At 40.6% G+C, this 24,469-nt stretch overlaps 1 protein-coding gene across 1 annotated transcript; it reads left to right on the top strand.

Annotated features, from left to right (window-relative positions):
- Positions 1-6,981: 6,981 nt before the first annotated feature.
- Positions 6,982-21,416, top strand: LOC131245251 (probable aminotransferase TAT2). Its single transcript, XM_058244576.1, has 7 exons — positions 6,982-7,286; positions 13,396-13,735; positions 13,842-14,060; positions 14,238-14,297; positions 15,545-15,700; positions 15,781-15,874; positions 21,136-21,416. The coding sequence occupies exons 1-7, from the start codon at positions 7,009-7,011 to the stop codon at positions 21,249-21,251; spliced, it is 1,263 nt and encodes a 420-aa protein (XP_058100559.1). The 5' UTR covers positions 6,982-7,008; the 3' UTR covers positions 21,252-21,416.
- Positions 21,417-24,469: the final 3,053 nt, after the last annotated feature.

A 24,469-nucleotide genomic window follows, 5' to 3' on the forward strand; every position in this document is an offset into this window, starting at 1 on the left:
TCTACCGGAACAAATAGAATATGCACGGAAAAGAGAAGGCATACCGCTCATATTATCAGATGCTCTTGAATTGATGATCCAGGATGGGAAAGGAATAATGGAGATAGTGTTCGCTGAAGCAAATGTACCTGACTGTGCAAAAGTGGAGGTAGCTGTCTTTTCGTCAAACTATGCCATTAGGACCCGGAATCGATTTAGATCCTCTTGAGATATGGTAACACGATCAGATGGTGCAACAGGAGGGGCATGATTCTGAACCGGAATCTCAGCAATAGAGGCAGTTTGAGCGGACGGTGAGGATGCACTCTGATTCGCTTGTGTCAAGGTAGACCCTTTCTGTGGAAACAACCCTTTCTATGGAAAAGGCCCTTTCTATAGAAACCTATTAAGAAAATAGCAGAATTGTTTGGTATATCCATATTTCTTGCAATGGTCACAAAAATGTTAGGAATTCTTCTACTTCTTGCTTGGGCAAGAAGGAAACACAGGTGGCGATGATACTGTAGGTGTCACCAATGCTCTCCAACCCTGTCTATTTACAGCCATTGCCGCTTTATCTCCAGGCTGGATCATTTCTTAGCCTATAGAGTAACGCTTATTTTCCTCGGAATAAATATAAGCATACACATCTCCTAAAAGTGAAAAATCATCTTTTCTACTTAAAATCTGCACACGAGCAGTCTCATATTCCGGGTTCAAATCTGCAAGGAACTGATATACGCACTTCTCTTCAATAAACTTTGAAAAAATCTCTCCATCTTTGGGGCTTTCCCAATCGAAGGTCTGATATTGATCAAGTTCTTCCCATCTTTGTCGAAGAGTATTATAATACTCCGAGAGGATCTTCTCCCCCTGCTTGAGTTAGGAGGTCTCCACATCCAACTGATAGATGCGGGAAGCATTCTTCTTCTGAGAATATGTCCGCTGCACAAGATCCCAGATCTGTTTTGCAGTTTACAGAAACATATATGTATTCCTAATCTTTGGCTTCATAGAATGAAGTAATTAAGACATAACAATTGAATTCTCTGATTCCCATCGTTCAACAGCTGCCAAGTCTGATGTATCTGGTGCCTTAACTGCCTTTATAATATATGTTATCTTTCCACGTCCAGAAATATAGAGCTTCGCAGATCTTATCTATGTCAAGTAATTGGTGCCATCAAATTTGACAGTGGTAATCTGGAGAGTCGGACTCTCTTTCTCAATTACGAGGGGCTGCGTAGAAGATAGAGGTGCAATAACAGTTTTTTCAACAGACGATCCGTTGTCCTCTATTGAAAAAAAAATTATCAAAAACAAACAAACAACAACTAGATCTTGGCACCGAAGAAAAAAATATATATCAAATCATATCACCAGGCGTTGATTCAATCCAGATTATCAACCCTGAGAAAGAAAAAAAAGTTACTAACCTTGCTTTGATACCAAGATAAAACTAAGGAAGAGAGAGAGAGAGAGAGAGAGAGAGAGAGAGAGAGAGTTGGGAGAAAGCTTGCTGATTGTTATTATTTTAATCCCTATGTATACACGTATATAAAAGAAATTACACATGAAAGGGCTATCACCCAAAGGTAGAAACAATAGCTGTATTGATTGGAGAATCCTTGATTGTAGTTGGGAGAGCTAGACCTTGATTGGAAAATCCTTGATTGTAGTATTGAAGATACACTTTAATAATCTCATGTTTTCATTTAATCTCATCTTGTAATATGTTTGCTTCACATCCATCTCGATAAACATCAATGACAGCCGCCGGAATCAGCCTGAATTAGCAGATAACTATCTAACATGTAACAGAGATATGGGATATCATTGGGTTTAGATAATGGGATAGGATGGGCCTTCCATCATGGCTGCATTGTGGCGCAATCTTTCCACTGTCGAATGGCACACATGTTAGAGATCTGGGTCATTCATCAGGTAGTAGACACTGAACATGTCCTGGGCTAAATAGTCACTGATTTGACATGTCGAAATTGTGTAAGAGAAATGGGTGCCTGAAATGAATTGGATCCAAACCCATTCTTGAGACTTGGACCCTAGCCCAGTTAGAATGGAAGTGGTACCATAGGACTGGACACAGTTAGGTGAGGCGTGGGTAACAGCTCAGTGGATGAGGCCTTGACAATAGAGCTCACCTTGATGTATGTTGATGTAAAAATTTAGTTCATCCTCATCGAGCTCCGAACACCTGCACAAGAGAGTAATAAAGGAGACCCCTGTCTAAAGTAGGGGACCCTCCGATGTCAAAGTTAGGCTAGGAATCTGGGTTTAATGGTACTACTAGAGGGGTTCTGGGTGAGAGATTTTGTGTATATGTCCCTATGAGTGGGCTCCTCATTTATAATGTTCATAAGAGTTGTGGCCCGTCATTATAGACCCAATCTCATCCATTAGGCGGGACGTGCATGACCGGAGATGCTGGTGATTACACTAAGTTCCTGCACCGGATGTTACTCCCTTTGTCTGTTATTGGACTTGATTTAGCTTTGCTAGTGAGTTGAGGACCGTCCAAGCTGTGTTCACTCCAACGGAGGATTGTCCGAGCCGAGCATACCATTGAGCTACCTAGGATGTCCTTGAGTCGGGCTCACCTGTCTCGAGCTTTGTGCTATGCCTCATCGGTTGGCTGAGTGTGACATATCCTATCTTGGCATGGACGGGGTGTGACAAGTAGATATTTCAGCTTGGGTGAAGATTTCTATCTAAACCGCTTGTCCGGCAGCTCCTTGACTCAATGGATCTCTCATCCTTCGGCAAGCTACTATCGAATGGAAGCTCGGTGTTTTGTATTGTTCGGGACTTCTTATGGGATCGGATATCATCTGTATTTTACTTCCACAATGGTAATATTGCCGAGCGGAGCTATAGTGGTCAGACTACATTTCTCGTAACAGTATATATTGTAAATCTCAGGTGGACAACATAGCTGGGATTGAATTCCCACCATTAAAAACTTCTTACGGGCATCAAGCTGATCCTTTCGTTTTCCTTACAACCTGGCCTGTCTGGCTTTATCAACAGATTGGATGGCAAATAAATATTACAGTGAGCCTTTGGGAAGTTTTTAATGGTGGGTATTCAATCACTATTATTTTCTTATAGTGTGGTCCACCTGAGATTTCAATCTGCCTCATTTTTTGGGACCATGTCTTAAAATGAGCTGGAAAATGGATGGACGGCGTAGATATACAACACATTACATCAAGGTGGGCCTCTCACGGTCAGGGCCTCACCCACTAAGCTGTTACCCTGTCTCACCTACTCCGCGCTCCATAGGACCCAACACGTACACGTACCTGACCGTTGACAGCCCCCATTTACTGCGAGACCGTATCATATGCAATACTTGTCCGCGTGCGGTACAAGTTCCACATGGGGAACTGCGTTGGGCACGTATAGCATCTTCTCCCTCCATCAGTTGAGCCTTTTTATTTTTACTGTACAACTGATCAGCGGATTCTATGGTACGTCCCACAAACTCAGTATAACGAGAGCGGATTGCGCACGGAGAGTGTACTGACTATAGTCTGTGAGGGTCACAGGTGATGCATGTATCTTATCCACGCCGTCCATTCATTTTACCAGTTCTTTTTATGGCATGAGACCAAAATCGTTGTATATCCAAAGCTCAAGTGGACCTCACCACCGGAAATAGTAGGGATAATGACATCCGCCATTGTAACCTTACAAGGACCTAAAGTGATGTTTACTTTTCATTCTATCTGTTCATAAAGTCACATGGACATGGATGAAATGAAAACACAAATATCATCTTGATAATAAAAAAACATAAAAACTTATGCAAGCCCAAGAAGTCTTCAACTGCAGAATTTCAATTCCCACTGCTTCCCGTGATGTGGTACGCTTGAGCTCTGGATATAGTTCAATTTTGTACTCATGCCCTAGAATGAGCTGGAATAACGGATGGACCGCGTGGATAAGGCACATACATGATGGTGGGTCCTGTAGACTTTACTCTGTAAGCTATAGTGTATTGAGTTTCTCATGACGCAATCAGCTCTCCGGTATAACATAGTGGCCGTTCGTAAGTGGATTAGCTGGTGTACCACACGCTAGCGATATAGCTGATGTATTTACATCAGCAAGATCTGTGGGTCTCATTACGAGGTATGTGTTATATCCAAACGGTCCATCAATTTGGTGGCGAGCTCCTCGTGAGGCTTGATACGAAAAATAAGACAGATCTAAAGATCAGTTGGACAACACTATAAAAAGCAGGGGGATCTCAACGTCTACCATTGAAACCCTTTCTGGGGTTACAGAAGTTTTATATCAATGTGATATTTGTTTTTACTATCCATCCACGTCTTTGTGACCTTATGAATAGATTGTATGTAAAATAAACGTTAGGGTGGGACTTATGAATGTTTTAACGGTGAAAATCATTATCCCGCTGCTATTTGTGATGTGGTCCAGTAGACCTTTGGATATGATTCATTTTTTGGCTCATGCACTAAAATGATCTCGAAAACTGGATGAACGGTGTGAATATAATAAGTACATAATTTTGGGGCCATGCAACTTTGATCTCCTTTGAACCGTCCTTTCGTACAACTCGAAGCTCGAGGAGCGTCTGCGCTCGTCTTCTCAGGACACGTCCAAAAACCAGCTATATAGCTGGTGTGTGGTACACCGGCCAATCCGCGTCCGTATCTTGTGTATCGGGCTGATTGTGGTCGCAGGGCCCACCTGATGTCCGGAGTGTCTATCATACATAACACGGTGGGGCCGCGGTTGTTCGCGCTGTACAGGGAAACAGCGATACCTACCCCTTCTCGGAATTCTCCACAGCCAAACCTACCTCCTCTCGTTATCCTCCACAAAGCTGTGAGGAGCGGAACATGTTGTTCGTGTGACATCCACTCCGTCCATATGTGCGCCCGCGGAATTCCGGGTTACATGGGAGCCCTGTAACACGCGTTACTCGGAAGTCGTGTCTGACAGTATAACAAACAAAACGGGCGCGGAGTGAGTACTAACGCACCAGGGATAGCGAGCCAGATACGGACGATCCTATCAGGGGCTTTGTGGGTCTCACCGTGATTTATATGTTTTATCCACGCCGTCCATATAATTTGAAAGATTATTTTGGGTCAAATATATAATTAGAAAAAAGGCAGATAGGACTCAAGTAGACCACACCATAAGAAGCGGTGGGGGGTTAAATTCTTACCATTGAAAACTTCTCAGGGGCATAGAAGTTTTGAATTAAGATGATATTAATGTTTTACCTCCATACAAGCTTACGTGACCTTTTGAACAGGTTGGATGGAAATTAAACATCATGGTGGGCCCTATGAAGTTTTCAACGGTAAAAATTCAACCCGCACCGCTCCCTTTGGTGCGGTCCACTTGACTCATCAATCTGCATCGGTTTTGGGCTCATGCTCTAAAATTATCTTTCACAATGGATGAATGGCGCGAATAAAACATATATATCATGATGATCCTCACAGCTTCCCTCACAAGATCGTCACTCTCCAGCTAGGTCCTGTGCGATGGTGCCTAGTCCGCGCACAAACAAAACAAAACTAGCGACGCAGCACCAGCACTAACTGACAAAGGCAAGGCAAAGCACAGGGAGCGCGACTTGGTTGCGGCTCCGGAGAAGTGGGTGCGACACTGATCGTAGGGCTTACCTTGATGCATGCATTGACTATCCATGCCGTCCATATTGTTTTCCGTCTTATTTTAGGGCGTGACCCTGAAAAAGAAGGTGATAAAAATTTCAGGTGAACCACACCACATGAAACAGAGGTCGTATTCCCATGGTCCACTGTAATGTATTTTGACCATCCAATCTCTTGATAAGGTCAAATGGAGTGGAAAAAAGTTTTAAAAAGAAAATAGAAATATCAGTTTGATCTAAAACTTGTGGCCCACAAAAGGTTTTTAATGGTCAATTAACATCATTTCCTGTTACATAGTCCACCTGAAATTCATATCTAACCTATTTTTTACACCGCACTATAAAATAAGCTGGAAAAGCAGATGGACGGCGTGGATATAAAATGCATGTATTGAGGTGGGCCCTAAGTCGCACTCACATTGCTGGTTCTGGGACGCAGCCGAGTTGCGCTCAAGCACCCGACGCGGACTGACTGCAAAGTCGTACGCAGTGGAAGCGGATTGGCTGGTGTACTTAACGCCAGCTATATAGTTGCTGTATCGAAGTCAGCAAATTCTATGGATCAGATCATGAATTATATGTTATATCCAAACCGTCCATCCATTTGATGAGATAGTTTTAAGGCTTGAGACGAAAAATAAGATGGATCTAACTATCAAGTGGACCACACTGCAAAAAGCAGCAGGGATTAAACGTCTACCATTGAAATTCTTTTTCGGGTCACATAAGTTTTGGATAAATATGAAATTTGTTTTTCCTCATCATTCAGGTCTTGTTGACCTAATGAACAGATTAGATGGAAAATGAACTTTATGGTGGGCCTTACGAATTATTTAACGGTAAAAATTATTACCTCCGCTTCTATTTGGTGTGGTCAAGATGATCTTTGGATATGATTGGTTTTTTGGATAATGCTCTAAAATGATCTCTAAAAATAAATGAACAGTGTAGATATAATAAATACATCACTGTGGGGCCACGTAACTTTGATCTCCTTTAATCGTTCGTACAACTCAGAGCTCGAGGAGCGTCAGTGCTCGTCTTCGCGACACGTACCTACAGCAGCTGTATTGCTGGTTTAGGTACACCAGCCAATCCGCTTCCGTACGCATTAATCTCCTGCGATGGGCGTCTCTGATGTATGTGAGAAACCTACAGTCCGTCTCATTTTAGTACATGAGACTAAAACTGGGGTAGATCCAAAACTCAAATATGCCACACGATAATAAAGAGCGGGGATTGAATGTCCACCGTTGAAACATTCGTAAGGCACGGAAGTGTTGTCTCAGGCTAAGCTGTTTTTTTTAAATCCACTAGTCACTAGAGAGAGAGAGTGCGAGCGAGAGAGAGAGATGGAGGACGAAGGAGTTGCAGAGAAGCGGTGGAATTTCAAGCCCAACGGTGTGCTGGCGCACGCAGCGAAGCTCCCCATTAAAGGAACGATGCAGGCGATCATGAGGAATCTGGACGGTGGAGATACGAGGTCCACCATCGCTCTTTGCCAAGGGGATCCTCCCGTCTCCCCTTGCTTCCGTACCACTCCCATTGCGGTAGATGCTGTCGTCTCCGCCCTCCGTTCCTCTGAGTACAACGGCTATGCTCCGATTGCGGGCATTCTTCCCGCTAGAAGGTAACCGAAAAACAAATAATAACCCAACATTTTGGATTTTTCATAAAGTTTTGATTTCAGTTTTCGTTCCATCTACAGTTAGTTAGTGGGGAAGTATATGAATGTAAGAAGCAAAACAAAAATAAAAATAAGGTGTAAATGTATTAATAACAAATGTAAAGTGATGGGACCGGAGGATGATTGAGGCTTGCTCTTTTGCTCCATTTTCTCTTGAACCAGCTGCCATGTAGTCTGCTCTCTATGCGCCGGAGATGTAGTCTGAATTCCTTACCTGGTGTGAAAACCCAGACGCACAGTCTGAATTCCTACATAAGACAGTGGCCCTACATAGCATAAACACACCACAAGCAAGAGAAAAATGAAGAAATACCCAAAATGCATAGAAATATTAAGAAATACGGTAAAAATAGAAAAAAAATAAAAACACCAAGAAACGCCCAAAAACATAAACAAATATTTAGACACACCAGTAAAAACATCAAGACACTCCAAAATATATATAAACACCCAAAAACACTTAAAAATACATAAAGAAATATTGGAAAAGAAAAAAAAAACCAGAAACACCTAAAAATATATCCGCAGACACCCAAAACACCAAGAAATAACAAGAATAACCCAAAAACATAAAGAAATACTTAGAAATATAAAGAAATGCTTTTTAAAAAAAAAAAAACACCCATAAGCACCGATAAACTTAAAAATACTAAGAAACATCCAAAAAATAATAAAAATCACTTAAATACTTCGGAGTATCCAAAAACATTATAAAACATTCGGAAACACCGTGGAACACCTGGAACATATAGAAATACTTAAAAAAAGTATCTAGAAATACGAAGAAACATCCAAAAACACCAAAGAAAAAAAAAAGCCTATAAACACTAAGGGGGTTATTTGTTTTTTCAATTATCATGTAAATACCAAAAATTGATAATGATTATTTATTTTTGTAATTATAAGCACCTTTCCCAATGTGACAATGACAGCAACTACTCACATTTCTATACTCGAGGCAGAACAAAAACAGGTGGGGCCACCATAATGTTATGTGACTAATCCATGTCGTCCATCCTTTCCCTAAGCTCCTTTTAGGGCACGAACTGAAAAATGAGACAAATTCAACGCTCAAGTAGACCACATTAGAGGAAATAGTGGGATTTGAATGCCTACCATTAGAAACTTCTCAGCGGCCTTAGAAGTTTTGGATAATGCTCGGATAATGTTGATATTTATGTTTTCCCATTATCGGTTTCTATTATTTTATGAATATGCATGTTAGATGATAAACAAACATTAATATGGACCTGAAGGAGGAAACAACTTTCAACGGCGAACGTTTTTTCATCATTGTTTCCTGTGGTGTATGAGCTTCAGATTTACCTCAAGTTTTGGCTCATGCCGTAAAATGCTCTTGTAAAATGGGAGGATGATGTGGATCACATACAGTATAGGGGGGCCCACAAATTTAAGTCAACCTTATAGTGATCTACTTTGGAGGTAGAACTCTTCACTGATTTTCGACAGACATATGGAAGGTAATAATACGTTATTTTCTTTTAGTTTTAGGGAATTTTAAAATAAAATAACCCTTAAGGGACACTAAGAAACATGAAGAAACACTCAAAAACACCAAAAAATGTTGCGAAACATATAAAAATATCAAAACAACAAGAAACACCTAAAAACAATCAAAACACCATGAAATAGGAAAAATCCAAGAAAATCTGAAGAACGCCAAGGGTCTATTTAGACCGAAAATCAATAATTTGATTAAACAGGTTTTAAAGGCCTGTTTGGATTGATCTCAAATATCAATGGTCAAATTGGATAGATATTTAAATTCAAGTGCTCATTTAGACAAATGCTAAAGATCAATGGTCAGATTGGACAAATCTTAGATTAACAGTCTAATTGGACCAATTTTGAATATCAATGGCCAAATTGGATAGATCGCAAAGGGTAATAGTTAATTGGACCAATCTTGAAGACAAATAGTCTTGTTAGACCAATCTCAAAAATCAACAATCATATTAAACAGATCGCAAAGAGATATAGCCTAATCGGTCCCATATTATGTTGTCAGACTTTTAAATGTCTTCAATGTTTGGGGCTGCTAGACCAGTCGAGAGGCTATCTTGACTAGTCGAGAGTCTAGTCGACCGGTCGAGCATCACTCGACTCAAAGTTCAACGCGCTACTTATTTGGGTGTCCAGGGCACTCGACCGATCGAGGGGATGGCTCGACCAATCAAGGGGGTCCCTCGACCAGTAGAGACCTCGCCTCAACTAGTCGAGGTTATACAGATTCTTGCACGGATTTGGTGCGAACCGCATAAATTTGAGGCGGTTTCGCAAGGGTACGAAAGAGAAGTTGCCTAAACTATAAATAGAGGTCTCTAAGGCTATTCTAAAGAATTCTAAGGCTTTCTAAAGGTATTCTAAAGGATTATAAGATTATCAAAGGGTGTAGTAAGGGTGAGATTCTAGGTTGTTTGAAACGAGTAAGCCCTCTCTCTTTATAATTGATGCTTTCATAGTGGATTTCTATCGCTTCGTGCCTTGGTTTTTTCCCGCAAGGGTTTTCCACATTAAATCTATGTGTTCCCTGATATACTTGGTGCCATTGGATTGTTATCTTAGATTTACATCTGTATGATTCCACGTGCCAAAATCCCAACATATTAAAGATCAACCGTTTGATTGGGTGGAGAAATATTTAAAAACGCCTAGAATTATTAAAAAACACCCATAAACACCCAAAAATAAAAAATAAAAAAATCCAATAAACAACCTAAAACACGCTAATGTATAAATTAGAAGGGGATGCTCACTGTACAAACTTCCAAATAAAAAAACGTAAAGTCCACCGTTTTGTTTATTTGTCATCAAGCCCAATCAGCATATGCACGCTAGGATTAATGGACATATTAAAAGAAAAACCATTACAAAATTTAAGTGGACCCCAACAAGTAAATTTGTATGATGTAGCCTTGACTGTACGTTGATGCTTGTGGCGTGTTACATCGACTTTTGGATCGTGATGACTTACGGTATTTACGATGAGCATGAGGTGCCTCACCTGATGAACGGTTTGGATCCACGTACATAGCAAGGGTGGCCTGAGTTTTGGAACGAGATGATTTATGGTATTTATGATGAGCATGAGATGCCTCACCTGATGAACGGTTGGATCCACATACATATCAAGGGTGGCCCCCCACGATTCGCACGTTTGGGAACCACCATACATTCCAATAATGCTCCCTCTCTCTTTTCCAAGTCGGAAACGAAAAAAAAAAAGAAAAAAACTTTTTATACTCTGGTGGAGTGTGATGAATAATACACGTGTACTTAAAAATTACTTAGAAACTACACATGTGGCTTACAAATAATTAGAAAAAGTAAACCATTTAAATTATATGTAACAGTTTAGATGTATCATTAACAAAAAATTATCATTATTTGATATCTGACTATCAAATTGCTTGACATTTATGGAATGGTTAAAAAGAATAATATCCAATGGCCTTGTTTCAACAAACACAAGTGCCTGAATCAGAGGCCAGGATATTTCAATTCATCTAATTTTTTCTTTATCAATTATAAATAATAAATTACACAATCTAGCCGGTTAGATTTCAGTTCATGCACGTTAAGTGTACCATAACTAAGTGGCCGCGTACCGAGAATTGTATGCTGCCAGAGTATCTAATTACTCCCTGAAGTGGACCAACCCTGATGCATGAATCGAATCGTCCTAATAACAAATTTAGGCCAACACGGCTTGGAAATCAGTGAACAATCAAGCCTAAATCCTGTAGATTCGCATTGGTGTGGCCCACATGAGCTTTTTAATTGCATACGTTTTGTGTGGCTCTTTATCCTTGTGGGAGACGCCTGATGAGTGGATTGGATGGAACATGAAAATCTGGTAGACTCTACATTCCATTTCAAGTTCTCTATGGTGGATGTCACATCTCCAATGTCCGTGATTGTTCCATTTGGTGTGGGCCATATGAGTAATGAATTTAAAGAATCTTGGGAATAGGCCTGGAATGAGATGGCGGATGTAATGGATGGATTCGATAGTACTCAAAAACACAGTGGGCCCCAGACATCTTTTGAACGGACGGCAACAAGGGTAGGTGAGGGTATCAATGGAAAGTGAAAAGACTGGAGACAGAACCGATGAAACACGAGGAAGCGGTTTGCGTCCTGCCCTCGCCTAGATGATAATCCGTCCAGGCAGGGGGCCCGTGGGGCCCACCGTGATGTTTGGGTTTTACGATGCTGTCCATCCATTTTTCGGTATCATTTTAGGGAATGGGTCCAAAAAATGAGGCAGATCTAAAGCTTAAATGGACCGCACCACAGGAAGTAGCTGTGACAATGGCACCCACTGTTGACCATCTAACATGTTCATAAGCATATAGACCTGGATGAAGGGAAAAAACAAATATCAGATTGATCTAAAACTTCTGAAGCTCCCAAGAAGTTCTTAACGGTGGGCATTCAATCCCCACTATATGGTGCACTTGAGCCCTGGATTTGCCTTATTTTTTGGGTTCATTCTCTAAAATGATATGACAAAATGAATAGACAACGTAGATAAAACCCATACATCATGGTGGGCCCATAGAGCCTTGCCTGGATGGATTATTGTAAGAGGCAGGACATATTTGGCTTCCAAAACAGGGGCACGTAGAAATTAATTTCAAATGAATTAATTGTAATAAAATCATTTCAGATTAAACCGTTCAAATGATGGCTCCTTCTTTACATGTGTTATGAAATAAAACTTAAGATCATTAGATTATTTAACCACTGGATTGGAGGATATTTGTTGGACAGCTAAAATTGCAATGCCAATGATAGTTTTTCAACAAACAAGATTCTACCATTCAAGGCTAGGATTATTTAAACATTTTGATTTTGGTATTGTAAGTTAAGACCCTGGATTCGACAATTTAACCAATTTAAATTGAGTTAATGTGCTAAACATGTTTATTTTCTCTGTGTATGTGTATCGAAGAGGGAATTTTATGAAAAAATACCTGCTTAATATTGAATTACATGCCAGTACTTTTTGAAATAGATTTGCAAAAACCACCCTATTGATTTAAATAATTATCATTGGAGTGAGTACCTTCAATAGATTTCTTAACAGAAGGCGGGGTCAGCTAGAAGATGGAAGCTACAGTCCTATTGAATAAACGTCATGCTGAGCACCAGATGAACAACTAAGGTTGTTGAAGTTGGGTTGGCTAGAGAGGGAAGCACCACTCCTCTCCACTAAACATCATAAAATGCCATTAAGTTGTTAATATAAATTACCTTTTTTTCATTTTTGGGAACTGACCCACGTATTCCTTTTTAATCATTATGGATTTTGTGCAAATCCAATGTAAAGAAGAACATGGTCGGTGTGGGCTGACGTTTACAGGAGAAGTAAAGCAAAGAGGGAGAGATCGACGTAAGACTGAGAGAGAGAGAGAGAGAGAGAGAGAGAGAGAGAGAGAGATGATGGGAAGGAGAGAGATGTCTAGGGTCAGCAGGGTTGGCAATGTCTCCCATAAAAGCATGTAATCTTGTCTCCTTTAAGCCATGGAATTTTAACTGACTTTTCATATGTTCGGATATGAATGGTACAACTATAATTATTGTACTGTAAGCCATGGTATTTTAACTGACTTTTCATATGTTTGGATATGAATGGTATAATCATAATGATTGTGCTTTTATATTATTGAACTGTTATGTCAATAAGAAAACTGTACCGACTTTCCTATTTGGGAAGAATATTTTCAATTAAATACAATGTAAATTTTGTTATGATTGCTCATTCCTTTACCTCTCGCTTTTTATATTTACAATTGACCACTGAATTATGTATCAAATTACATGTTTAAACAAACATTGTAAATTTGTAATGATTACTCTTTTACATTCTTTTACCATCGTAAATGGCAATCCAAACAAACCCTTTTTAACAATGAAAAATAATTAGGTCAGGTGGGCCTCAAACACAAACCAAGCCAATAAGAGGTTAAACAGATTTCATTGTAAATTTTATGTTGCATTGTGATGATTTTACCACTTTTGGCAGGGCGATTGCTGAATATCTCTCTCGTGATCTGCCATACAAGCTTTCACCCGACGATGTTTTTCTCACAGTTGGCTGCACTCAAGCGATCAATATGGCAGTATCAGTTATTGCTCACCCGGGAGCAAATATCTTGCTCCCTAGGCCAGGATACCCATATTATGAGGCACGTGCAGCTTTTAGTGGGGTTGAGGTTCGCCATTTCAATCTCATTCCAGAGAGGAATTGGGAGGTCGATCTTGATGCCGTAGAATCCTTGGCGGATGAGAATACCGCCGCTATGGTACTCATAAACCCTGGAAATCCTTGTGGGAATGTCTTCACTTATCAGCACTTGGCAAAGGTTAAGTAGTATAAAATCCGTAGTCAATCTTGTCTATGAATTTTAGTTTTGATTTCATTGGAAGGATTATGGGAAATATTAATGATCATCATTGTATTGTATTTAGGTTGCTGAGACTGCAAAGAAGCTTGGAATTCTCATTATTGCAGATGAAGTTTATGGCCATTTGACATTTGGGAGCAACCCATTTGTGCCAATGGGAGTGTTTGGATCGATTGTTCCAGTTCTAACCCTTGGGTCAATATCCAAGAGATGGTTGGTGCCGGGTTGGAGATGTGGTTGGGTTGTAACAAATGACCCCAATGGCATCCTAAAAGAAACTAAAGTGATCATTATTCCTTTTATTACCTTCCATTTATATATATGCATGAAGATTTTTCAAGTTGATGATATGTGTTTGTGTGTGTGGGGTGTGTGCATGCTTGCGTGTTGTGGAATCAAGATTGACATTACCCGAATCAGAGCCATGTTTTAACTTATCTTGCCTTCTTTTTTTTTTTAGATTGTCGATGGCATTAAGGACTACCTCGTTATCTCTTCTGATCCTGCTACCTTTGTTCAGGTTTGTGTCTTTAGATGCCTGTTTTATTGAATACTAGCCTATTTCGTATCCAAAATAAGGCATCCAAAGCTCTATGTCTTCATATGTCCCAAAAGATGTTAAAGGAAGTATCCCCACTTAGTTTTAAGCTCTTGCACCAACTTCTTATAGTGTGCGTCTCATATCATCAATTAGTAGTAGATTGTGTTTCACTCATATAATTATAAAAAATTCACATGAGAAAGGGAACATGTTGATTATATTAAATTTAGGAGGCACCAATAGTTATAGTTTGTCATGGGTAGGGATGCTATTGGTGGTAATTCGTTATCTTTTCTTAGACAAACAGGCTTGTTTTTCTCTTAAAACTAACCCCTGACAAAACTTAGAGCACTGCAGCATCAAGCCATATCCATATTTCACTAAGCAATATTTGCAAGAGATTCCGCTACCTTGTGAAGACGCTAGAGATCGGACATCAATCTTTTATTTTTATATTTTGAAAAATATCTCAGAAAATTTTCAATTGCCATGAAATTATTCTCATTGCATCTCTTAACTAGGGTCTCTCCTCTTTGCATGATGTCCTTAATTAATCTTTGAGTTCCTCTCAGTCTATCTTATTCATACCTATCTTGCATTTGCTATATAAATTTCTATCAAATTAATGGTCAGGTGATATATATTTTTTCAACAGAGAGTGTTTCAATTTTCAGAAAATTTAATGTGTAAATGTATCTTTGACGAGAGCTTTCGTGCCTTAAACTGGAGATGTGATCATTTTCATTTTGCTGCTCCCTGTTCTTGGCATCAGAACTCTTTTCTTCTTCCCCATATCCATCTTTATTCCTGAATTTGTTTTTGGGTAAGTAACATGACTACACAGCAAGATGTGTCGAGTTTTTGAAAATCTGTCATTTCTCTTGTTCGAATATTGCATTAAATTCTTATTTGAAGGCATTGAGCTGCCTAATTATGCTTGTGAAAATTTTATGTTGTAGCTATCTATCCATGTAAGTTTTATGGACACAAATTGCTTGCAACCAGGGGATTCTTGTACCTCTGATGTGGCCCAATGAAAAGGGGTCATGTGCGCCTATCAGATGTGGATCTTGCAATGATAGAGATTCCTCCAAGTAAAATGATGTTGTTTCCCTTGTCAATCAAGGCCTGCATCTAACAAGGCCACATCAGGGGCTGCAGGAATCCGGTTGTAGGCAATCCACATTCAAGTTTTATCATGATATCTAATATGTTAAATATATTAGGGTGCAATTCCTCAAATCCTTGGGAGTACAAGAGAGGATTTCTTTAACAAGACCATTGATATTCTAAGGCAAACGGCAGATATTTGTCTCGAGAGAATAAAGGAGATTGATTGCATTACTTATCCATGCAAACCAGAGGGATCCATGTCTTTTATGGTGAGGAAATAAGAAAAATTGGTGTTCTTTGCACTTGAAAATAATGGGCTGAGGAAACTTTCTCATATTCTGCAATGCAGGTGGAGCTGGATGTGTCGCATCTGGCAGACATTTTAGATGATGTGGACTTCTGCTGCAAGCTAGCCAAAGAGGAATCGGTGGTTATTCTTCCAGGTGAGTTGAAACATATCACTCATATTTTAGAAAGGTGGGAACATATCACATGTAACTTTGCTGATTTGATAAAATAGTTATACAAAAATTCAATCGGGCACCACAAAAAGATATAGGCCTCACCTATCATATAACTAACCTAAACAGAACCATAATCCATTTCAAAAAAAAAAAAAAAAACAGAGCCACACATCTGGACAACCAACACAACTTGACAAACAGACTAGCCTTTGACATCAACACGACCATTACTAGACAAAGCATAATCGAAGCACCACCACCACCTGCGACCCATAGATCACAAAGCCACCACAGACCAGCTCAATTAGGACAGCACACAGCCCCTCATTCAAGATGATCTTGAGTCGACGGAACGATCATGGCGAGCTACAGATATCTTGCTAGGCAGAAGGGGCATCAATTGATTTTGAAGATCTTGAGCATAAGCCTACTGCGATGATGCTGAAACGTCCACTACATGTGTAGCCCGCCTCTGAGACAACAACCAACCGCAACAAACAATCTGCCAGTAAAATACAGTCAACTACCCAAACCGCCAGCATAGACCAGCCCTTAACTCGCTATTTCACAACAAGCCCTTACAACCGAGCACAGGTCTCTGTTAACAACAGAACCAATCCATCAACAAACACCGCCATCCAACACAAAGAGGCTGAAAGAAGATACACTTAGCTGGAACATCAGCCTCATCATGGACTCAATATTCAGAAGGCTGACATTAACAACACTACTCACCAAATACAACAGAACAGCCTCTGTTCTTTTATGTTATTTAGAGGCAAGGATTCAGTGACTAGGTGACGCAGGGAGGGACGTGGTAAGGTTGATCACCGTCTTCCTTAGGGAATAACTACTCCGAATCCATGGAGTTCTCTAGACTCCTTACAGAGCTTCCTCAAATTTATGAGGGAGAAAATTAGAAATAATTTCTAATAAATTCGAAATAAATTAATTGATGAATAAAAATGAAATTACAATCCTTTAAATAAAGAACTCAAACCTAGGATGAAGTTTTAAACTCACAAACTCCAACTCAAACTCCCTACGGCCACCATTCCTACTAGACTTCATGGTTTTCGGCCAAAAATAGTTAAAGTGTCCAATTTTGGCCTAACCACATTATTCTCTTAACTTTTCTAAGCACTTTTTAAGTTGGGCATGACTCCTACAACTCAAAGGACCAAAAGTTATATGCCAGCTAAAACTTACTATTTATAGTAAAAATGAAAATAAAATGGACTTTTGACCATCGATCTAATGGAATCTAGCGAATTCAGTGGTTGGCTAAAGTAGCTTCTCTTACCCCAAAATCATATATGATATGTTCAAAAACTCATTTCGGTTTGCGAGATACGACTGTTTTAAGGTTCTGATGGTCTTGATCATGTCTGCATCCGATCGGGCCTTCTCTGGTCCATCTTTGCCATGAAAGTGTCCGCTACCCGCTCTACATCACTAGGTGAGTAGCCAAACACATTGTCACAAGCTTTTTCTCATGCTCTAGTTCTCTAGTCAGTGAGATAATTTGTGTCCATATATAGTTCTAAAACTTAGTGACTCGACTCGAAACTCAGCCAAGTCAACTCGACTCAGCGGGATTTCAAGCCGAGTCATCAAGAAACTTGGTCGTGAGACGGACTTGGCTCCGACTAGGAAAACTCAATTGACTCAGCAGTGACTCAACCCAAGTCACCCAATTTGCAAAAAGGGCCAATGGGATTCGTCGAACTCGAAACTTGTAACAAGAGAAGCAAAAGCCTTAACCAGTGCACCACAAACTAAGCAGTTAATTTAGTATTTTATATTACTTATACCAGTGTAAAAAAGTTGAAAAAATATAGAAACTGAATTATTTTAAATATTATAATTATTAATCTCGAGTCGATCCCAATCGAACAACATTGGAACAAGTTGAGTTTTTGGCTTTTTAAAGTGTGATGTGATCTAAAAGTTGCCAATTGTTTGTTGTCTTAGTCCATCATTGTTCATGATAGCAATGTTGCATCTCTATTACTATTGATTTTGTTACTAACAAAATCTGGACTATCCTCTGCTTGGATCTTGTAACTCTGAGCAGATCCAATGAGGGTGATCAAAAATTCTCTACACATCATCGCGTCCGTTGCTCTCTGGATCTGCATCCACGAGCAATAAGCCTCTACGTGCTCGGACGGGTCGCCAGACCCAGAGTACTGGATGACGGGAGGTATCCGGAACCTCTATGGCATCACCTCGCTCATGATTGCAGAGGTGAAGGGAGGTTCAGTCTCTTCCATCATTGCTTGAACGGCAACGGCAATAGACGAAGGCTGCTGATTCTACTGTAGTATCAGAACCGAATTATTAAGTTCTACAAACCGTGCCTCCCACAGATCTTTGTTTTCAGCCACTATCTCTAATGGAGCTTCTACCTCAGGAGTCCTCCCTCCCTTCTCCTCTCTAGCTTATGACAGAGATCCGATGGTGCCAAAGCCGAGGAACCGAAGCATTCATCGATGCCCGGGTCATTGTGTTACAAGCCGAAACTTGATTTTGGGTCGAGGGAGGATTTTGTACTGAAGCTGGAACCCGAGTGGACTGATATTGTGACCCTTCGGGTCTCATACTCAGCGGCGCAGACTGGACTTCCACCGCCGGTCCGACTGTTTCTTGAACGGGATGCGACTGTTGCTCCTGTCGTTATTTCATTTGATTAATTTTGCGTGTAGGGCTTGTATCTCGCTTTGCATAACTCAATACTTACTTGCTCGATTGCAAGAGTGCTGGGAAGGTCCTGGAGCTGACTCGGCGTGAAGTAATGAGGAAGACCGAGTTTGATCATTTGGCTCCGGCTTCATAGCTGCGGATTTCTTCTTTCCTCTTGCCATTGTAACGGAATATAGGAAACTGACTTTTTATATCAGTTTTCCACAGACGGCGCCAGAAATGTTGTTGACAAAATCTGAACTACCCTCCGCTCGGATCTTCTAACTTCGAGCCGCGTATGAACCCTGAACGTATACAACACTGGTGAACAAAGGAGACCCTGGCTTGTATGGGGACCCTCCGATGCCTAAGTTAGGTTAAGAGAATCTGGGTCTAAGTTAAAGTGTAGAGGGAGAGTGCGAGATATTGCATACCTGTTTCCTTCCCATAAGATACTATTTATACCCCCTCGCCTAAGGTGGGCATGTCCGCATAACTCGGCGCATCTTAGGGCATGATGGGCATGTCTGCCTAACTAGGCACATCTTAGGGCATTTGTCTTATCTTGCGGGTGATTCGGCTACCTAGTTGTCGTATGGTCGTGCAGACGTGGGTGGTTGAGTAACCGTCGTCAATCGTGCGGTAGTGGGACACCTCATGGCCTTCCTCATTAGTAGATCACTCCGAGCTGACTGCCTCGGCCTCGGATCATTCCAGAATCCCACTCATCCTAAGTCGACATCCCTGGCCCTAGATCACTCCGCCTAGGACCTTGGAGCGGAAGCGTAACCGATGTCAAATTGGAAGTCCTTCGCTCAACTATCCTAGTAACTCTGAGTTTAGTCTTAAGCCTCAAGTCGGCTCTGAATAGCCTTGGAGCTCGGAGTTGAAACGTCTCCAATCTTCCCCTAACAGATTTCATCACTAGATCCATTAGATTTTCTCCTCATTGCCTTTCTTCTTTTAGGCATGATCATATTTTAGTCTTCTAGTTGCTTTCATGAATGGTAGTTTCTCATTCCGTATAGTGTGGAAGTAGGTGCCTCCAATGCCCTTTTGACTGGTTCATGTAGGCAATACTTGGATCTGTGGTTCTAAAAGTCACTGAGCCGACTTGAAACTCTGCCGAGTCCTTTGGAAACTCAGGCCTGTGACTAACACAGCCTAGACTTGGGAAGACTTTTTGAGTGTACTGGGACCTCTAAAAGAGGTAACAACACCCTCTACCACAACGTTACATAGCAGATTGTTGTTAGATCTCTTCTTTTATAAGAAAAGGTCTCGAGTCCAACCGGTTGGAATGTAATTTATGGTCCATGCATGCAGTGGATATCTCCTAATCTATGAAGTTTATATAAAATCCAGACCTTCCAATAAGTTGGTTCTACCAGGATTACCTAATATACTGATAAGGAGAGGCATATGATAGAAAATAATATCGAGCCTCTGGTAAATATCAAAACACAATTGTGGACCACTCAATGAGTGGATGTGGCTAACCTATTGAATGGTTTGGATATTGCTCACACCTTGAAGTTAACCTGCCGGATGGATCGTAACTTGCGGTCTAATCTGTTGGATTTGAGACCCTATTTAACAATACTTATTAAACTATCTTAAGTGGGGAAATGGTACTATTGAGGTCGACCCCTGGGAGCTTCCCATGAGGTCGATCTCTGTGGCCCCAGTGTGATGTGTGATGGACATCCACACTGTGCATTTGGTAGGTCCCTTCTTAGTCATAGGATGTGCCAAAAATTAACCAATTTGAAACTCAGGTGAGCCATTTCATCTAAAATTACGAGAAATCATTCCTGAAACATTTAAAAGTACTTGATGGGGCCCACCTGAGTTTTGGAATGGCCTAAAATTTGGTGTAGCTAGCCCCTCATCCAAGTGGAATACACACAATGGATGGGCTGGATGTTTAATCCGCATCTCACTGGGTCATATATAAAGCCAGGAAGGTCTCAATGGGTGGGTAGCCACTCTCAACTGTTGTCTGTGGTGTGGCCACATAAGTCATGAACTGGCCTGATTTTTTAGCCCATAGCCTATTATGGAGGGATGCATCTGATTGGTTGGATGGATGTCCCTCACACATCAGAGTGAGCCCCATAGAGCTCGACCTTAGCTTCCCATGAGATCAACCTCATAGTAACTTTTATGTAAAGATTGAATTTGATATGTTTGAATTAATTTAGTATTTATAGAATATAATAACAAAATCAAATCCTTGGTATATGGAATTGACAAGAGCAAAAGAGAAAAAAAAACAAATAATACAGTTTTTAAAATAGAGTTAGAAATAAGGTAAGGTAAACGTGGTTAATGTTTATATTCAATATTTTCACTCTTAAGTATCTTATAAGTAGAACTATCATAATTTATAATTATAAAACATCGAGTCCAGTTTTTGGGTTTTAAACTTAGGATGTGAGGATTCCAACGCCCGCAATGACTAAGGCTACAACAATCAAGATGCAATGACCAGATTGTAACAATGTTTCCAACTAGTAATGGAGGACTGATCAAGAATTTTGTATTACTTGCAGGAAGCTCAGTGGGATTTAAGAATTGGCTCCGCATCACTTTCGCCACTGAGCCATCATCTCTTGAAGAAGGTCTTCGGAGACTGAAATCCTTCTGCCAGAGGCTTGCAAAGAAATAATAAGCAAAAAAAAAAAAAAAAAAAAAAAGGTGGGGATGGCAATGACTCGAAGTCTTTCTTGCATTAGTGTTGTTGCATATTTGTAGAATGCTGTTAGGCTGTTGAGGGATAATGTGTTATCTGTTTCTGTGTTTATGAGATGATACAATAGTTGTTTGTGGGGCCCACCATGGTGTATGGATGACATCTAATCCATCCAATAGGATTGGTGGATTATAGAAGACTAATCCTAATGAGCTGGGTTTAAAATCAAGTGAAAATGGCTAACCTAGTAATCTAATTAAGCTTAAAATGTCTTTTTCGGAATTACCAAAGCCCAACAAGTGTTTAGGATTGATTAAGTGCGATCTGCTGATCCAATGGTTTGGATTGTCCAACCTGTTTTGTTACGGAACTGTGTACCATCCACGGTGGTGACCCACCAGATGAACTATCCAAAACTTGCGTTTGTCTTGGCCTCGCATGTTGGATGGACAAGTGGCGCCCATGATCTGGCGATCCGGACTTCTAACTGTCAGGGAATTCCCCTAAAATCCATGAACGGTCACACGTGCCAATACATCACATGAGCGGGACATCCCAGACTTGCATAGGTGAGCCCTTTTGTGTAGATCAGGTGGCATTCACTTATCAGATAGGTGACAAGTGTACGATGAATATGAACCTTAACAATTTCTTATAATGTGCATTATTGCTTTAGTACATGTGGGGCCCAGTTGATGAGCTAAATGGCCTGATTTTTAAGCCAGGTCTTCTAAACCATGGAGCCCACCTGACACAAGTGAAAAGGCCCATAAAGTTTCTGGTGAATGAAAACAGTAAGCACAGGGTGAAAGGTCCATAAAGTTACATATGAATGAAAACAGAAAGACAACAAAAATGGACGGATAAAATTTCAACAGGACACGAGTCTAAAAGTGTAAGCAGAACCAAAACTCCAGTGGGCCACACCACACAAAACAGCGGGGATTGAACGCCCACCATTGGAAACTTTGTTTGGGCCACAGAGTTTTTATATCAAGATGATATTTGTGCCTACGGTTTATCCGAGTGCTAATAATCCTATGAATGGTTTGGATAGCTATTGGACATAGGCCAGTGGGGCTCACTAGTGAGCAATCACTAATGGGTGCGTCCCATGAGTTTAGGCCTGATATAGTTTTCAAATTCAAGTTTAAATAAGATGAAAAGATAGGGATAAAACCAGATAACTTCTGGTCTCATCCAAACTCTCATCCCAGTGATTAATGAATAACAAGAGTAAAAGAATAGGAAAAGTAGTATATTGAAATTTGTCCATTTACTTTATCCTTGCGATGATCTAAACCATAAATCATAATCCGAGGCCATCTATACCATAGAATCAGAGGAGTGATTAGACTCATCTGCTCCAGTAATGAATAGGCGGGCCGTTAAATCTAGACTGTTCATCTTCAACTTTGTAGAGGTTCTATATCGTGTAGATCGTCAAATCTTGAAGGCTCACACTTCCCCACTTTTTTTTCAGTGGTATCAGAGCAAATCAACGGTGGATCTCTGATTTATTATTTTCATCACGAAACGTAAGTGGCCCTCCTTTTTTTTCTAACGTCAGAATTCCTTTCAAATAATCTGCTTTGGACAAGATTCTTGCTCATGGCTTTTGTATGGTGTCAGATCAGATCAGTGTGCGCACTGTGACTCTCAACGTACATATATGCACCGAATTTGGGCCATGCATACACAGATGCATGTGCACGTGTAAAATTTGGACTCTTGGATGTGCATGCTGTGGGCAATGCCCACTATCACTGGCACGGATTGGATACTGACAAGGTCAGTAGCGAAATCGCTATAGAAGTGACATCACCAAGCTCCATGGACCCCACCATGATGCATGTACTGTATCCATACCGTCCAACCATTTGGAGAGATAATTGTATGGCATTCCAAAAAGAATGAGATAGATCTAAAGTTCAATTGGACCCCACCTTAGAAAACAGTGGGGATAGTGACATCCACCGTTCAAAACTTCTTAGGGGCCACAATAGTTTCCGATCAAGCTGATATTTTTTTTTCTCACTTCATCTATCTCTATGTTAACTCATGAATAGGTTGGATCTCAAAAATACATCACGGTCGGCCTTATAAATGTTTCAACAGTGGGTGGACTGCTCCCACAGTTTTCTACGGTGGGTCCACTTGAACTTTAGATCTATCTCATTCATTCTTTTTGTAATGCCATAAAACGATCTCTAAAAATGGTTGGACCGTATGGATACAACACATGCATCATGGTGGGGTCCACAGAGCTTGTCAGTATCTAAATACGATGATGAACGGTCAATTAGCATCATTATTTTGAAAATGATCTGGATTCCATACATGCAGGCCATGTGTACGGTGAATTAGCATCATTATTTTGAAAATGGTTACTGTCTAGGGAATGAAGCCCACCGTCAAAATATTTTAATCTATTACTCTGGATTGTCATCAGGGGAGTTATTCGATGCCATGGCCTTCCCACGTGCCAACACACTAGCCATTTTCGAATATTCGGTTGGATCTTTCCAATTTCCTTCTGAGTGTGCTGCAGTTTGAGCCGCTCATGAAATTTAAGACCACCTCAGTGGCACTTAAACGCACTTGCAATCTTCAATATACATACATGCATTCTGCGTATCTGCATTGTACACGTGGTAAACATGCATTGGACTCACCGGCTACATCGTGCCCCATGATCTCATTGACTTTGCCAACATTCCCGAGGGTTTGTGTTGGAGTCATATTCCTAGATTAGAGTTGGACGGCTCAGAAATTGATAGATTCGCTGAGCCCAAGAGTGTCGGTGGAAGTTCTCTTGAGCGCGAGAAAGTTCGTGCGCTGTTACAGCGTGCAGAAGCTTTTGCCTCCGGTTCGATTGTGAAGGTCAAGGTGGGGTCCACCGTGATGATTTGTTGATAACTCCACTCCCTTCATCAGTTTTGTAGGATAATATTAGGCCATGGCCCTGAATTTTAGGTGGGTCTATGGTTTGGACAACCCACATATGGAGCAGAGAGATGGGATAAAACCCATTAACGCCGCAACCTATCCTCGAATGTCCGTGGAAGGATACTATTCAATTTGGGTTGGATAGGTGGGGTCTATTTATGATGCCTTCTCAGGGATCCACTCGGTTCATTAGTTTCTCTGTATCATGTCATGAAATGGGGTTAAAAATGAGGCAGATCCACTAA

The sequence above is a fragment of the Magnolia sinica genome, chromosome 5 (genome assembly GCF_029962835.1).
Source record: "Magnolia sinica isolate HGM2019 chromosome 5, MsV1, whole genome shotgun sequence".
Classification (NCBI taxonomy): domain Eukaryota; kingdom Viridiplantae; phylum Streptophyta; class Magnoliopsida; order Magnoliales; family Magnoliaceae; genus Magnolia; species Magnolia sinica.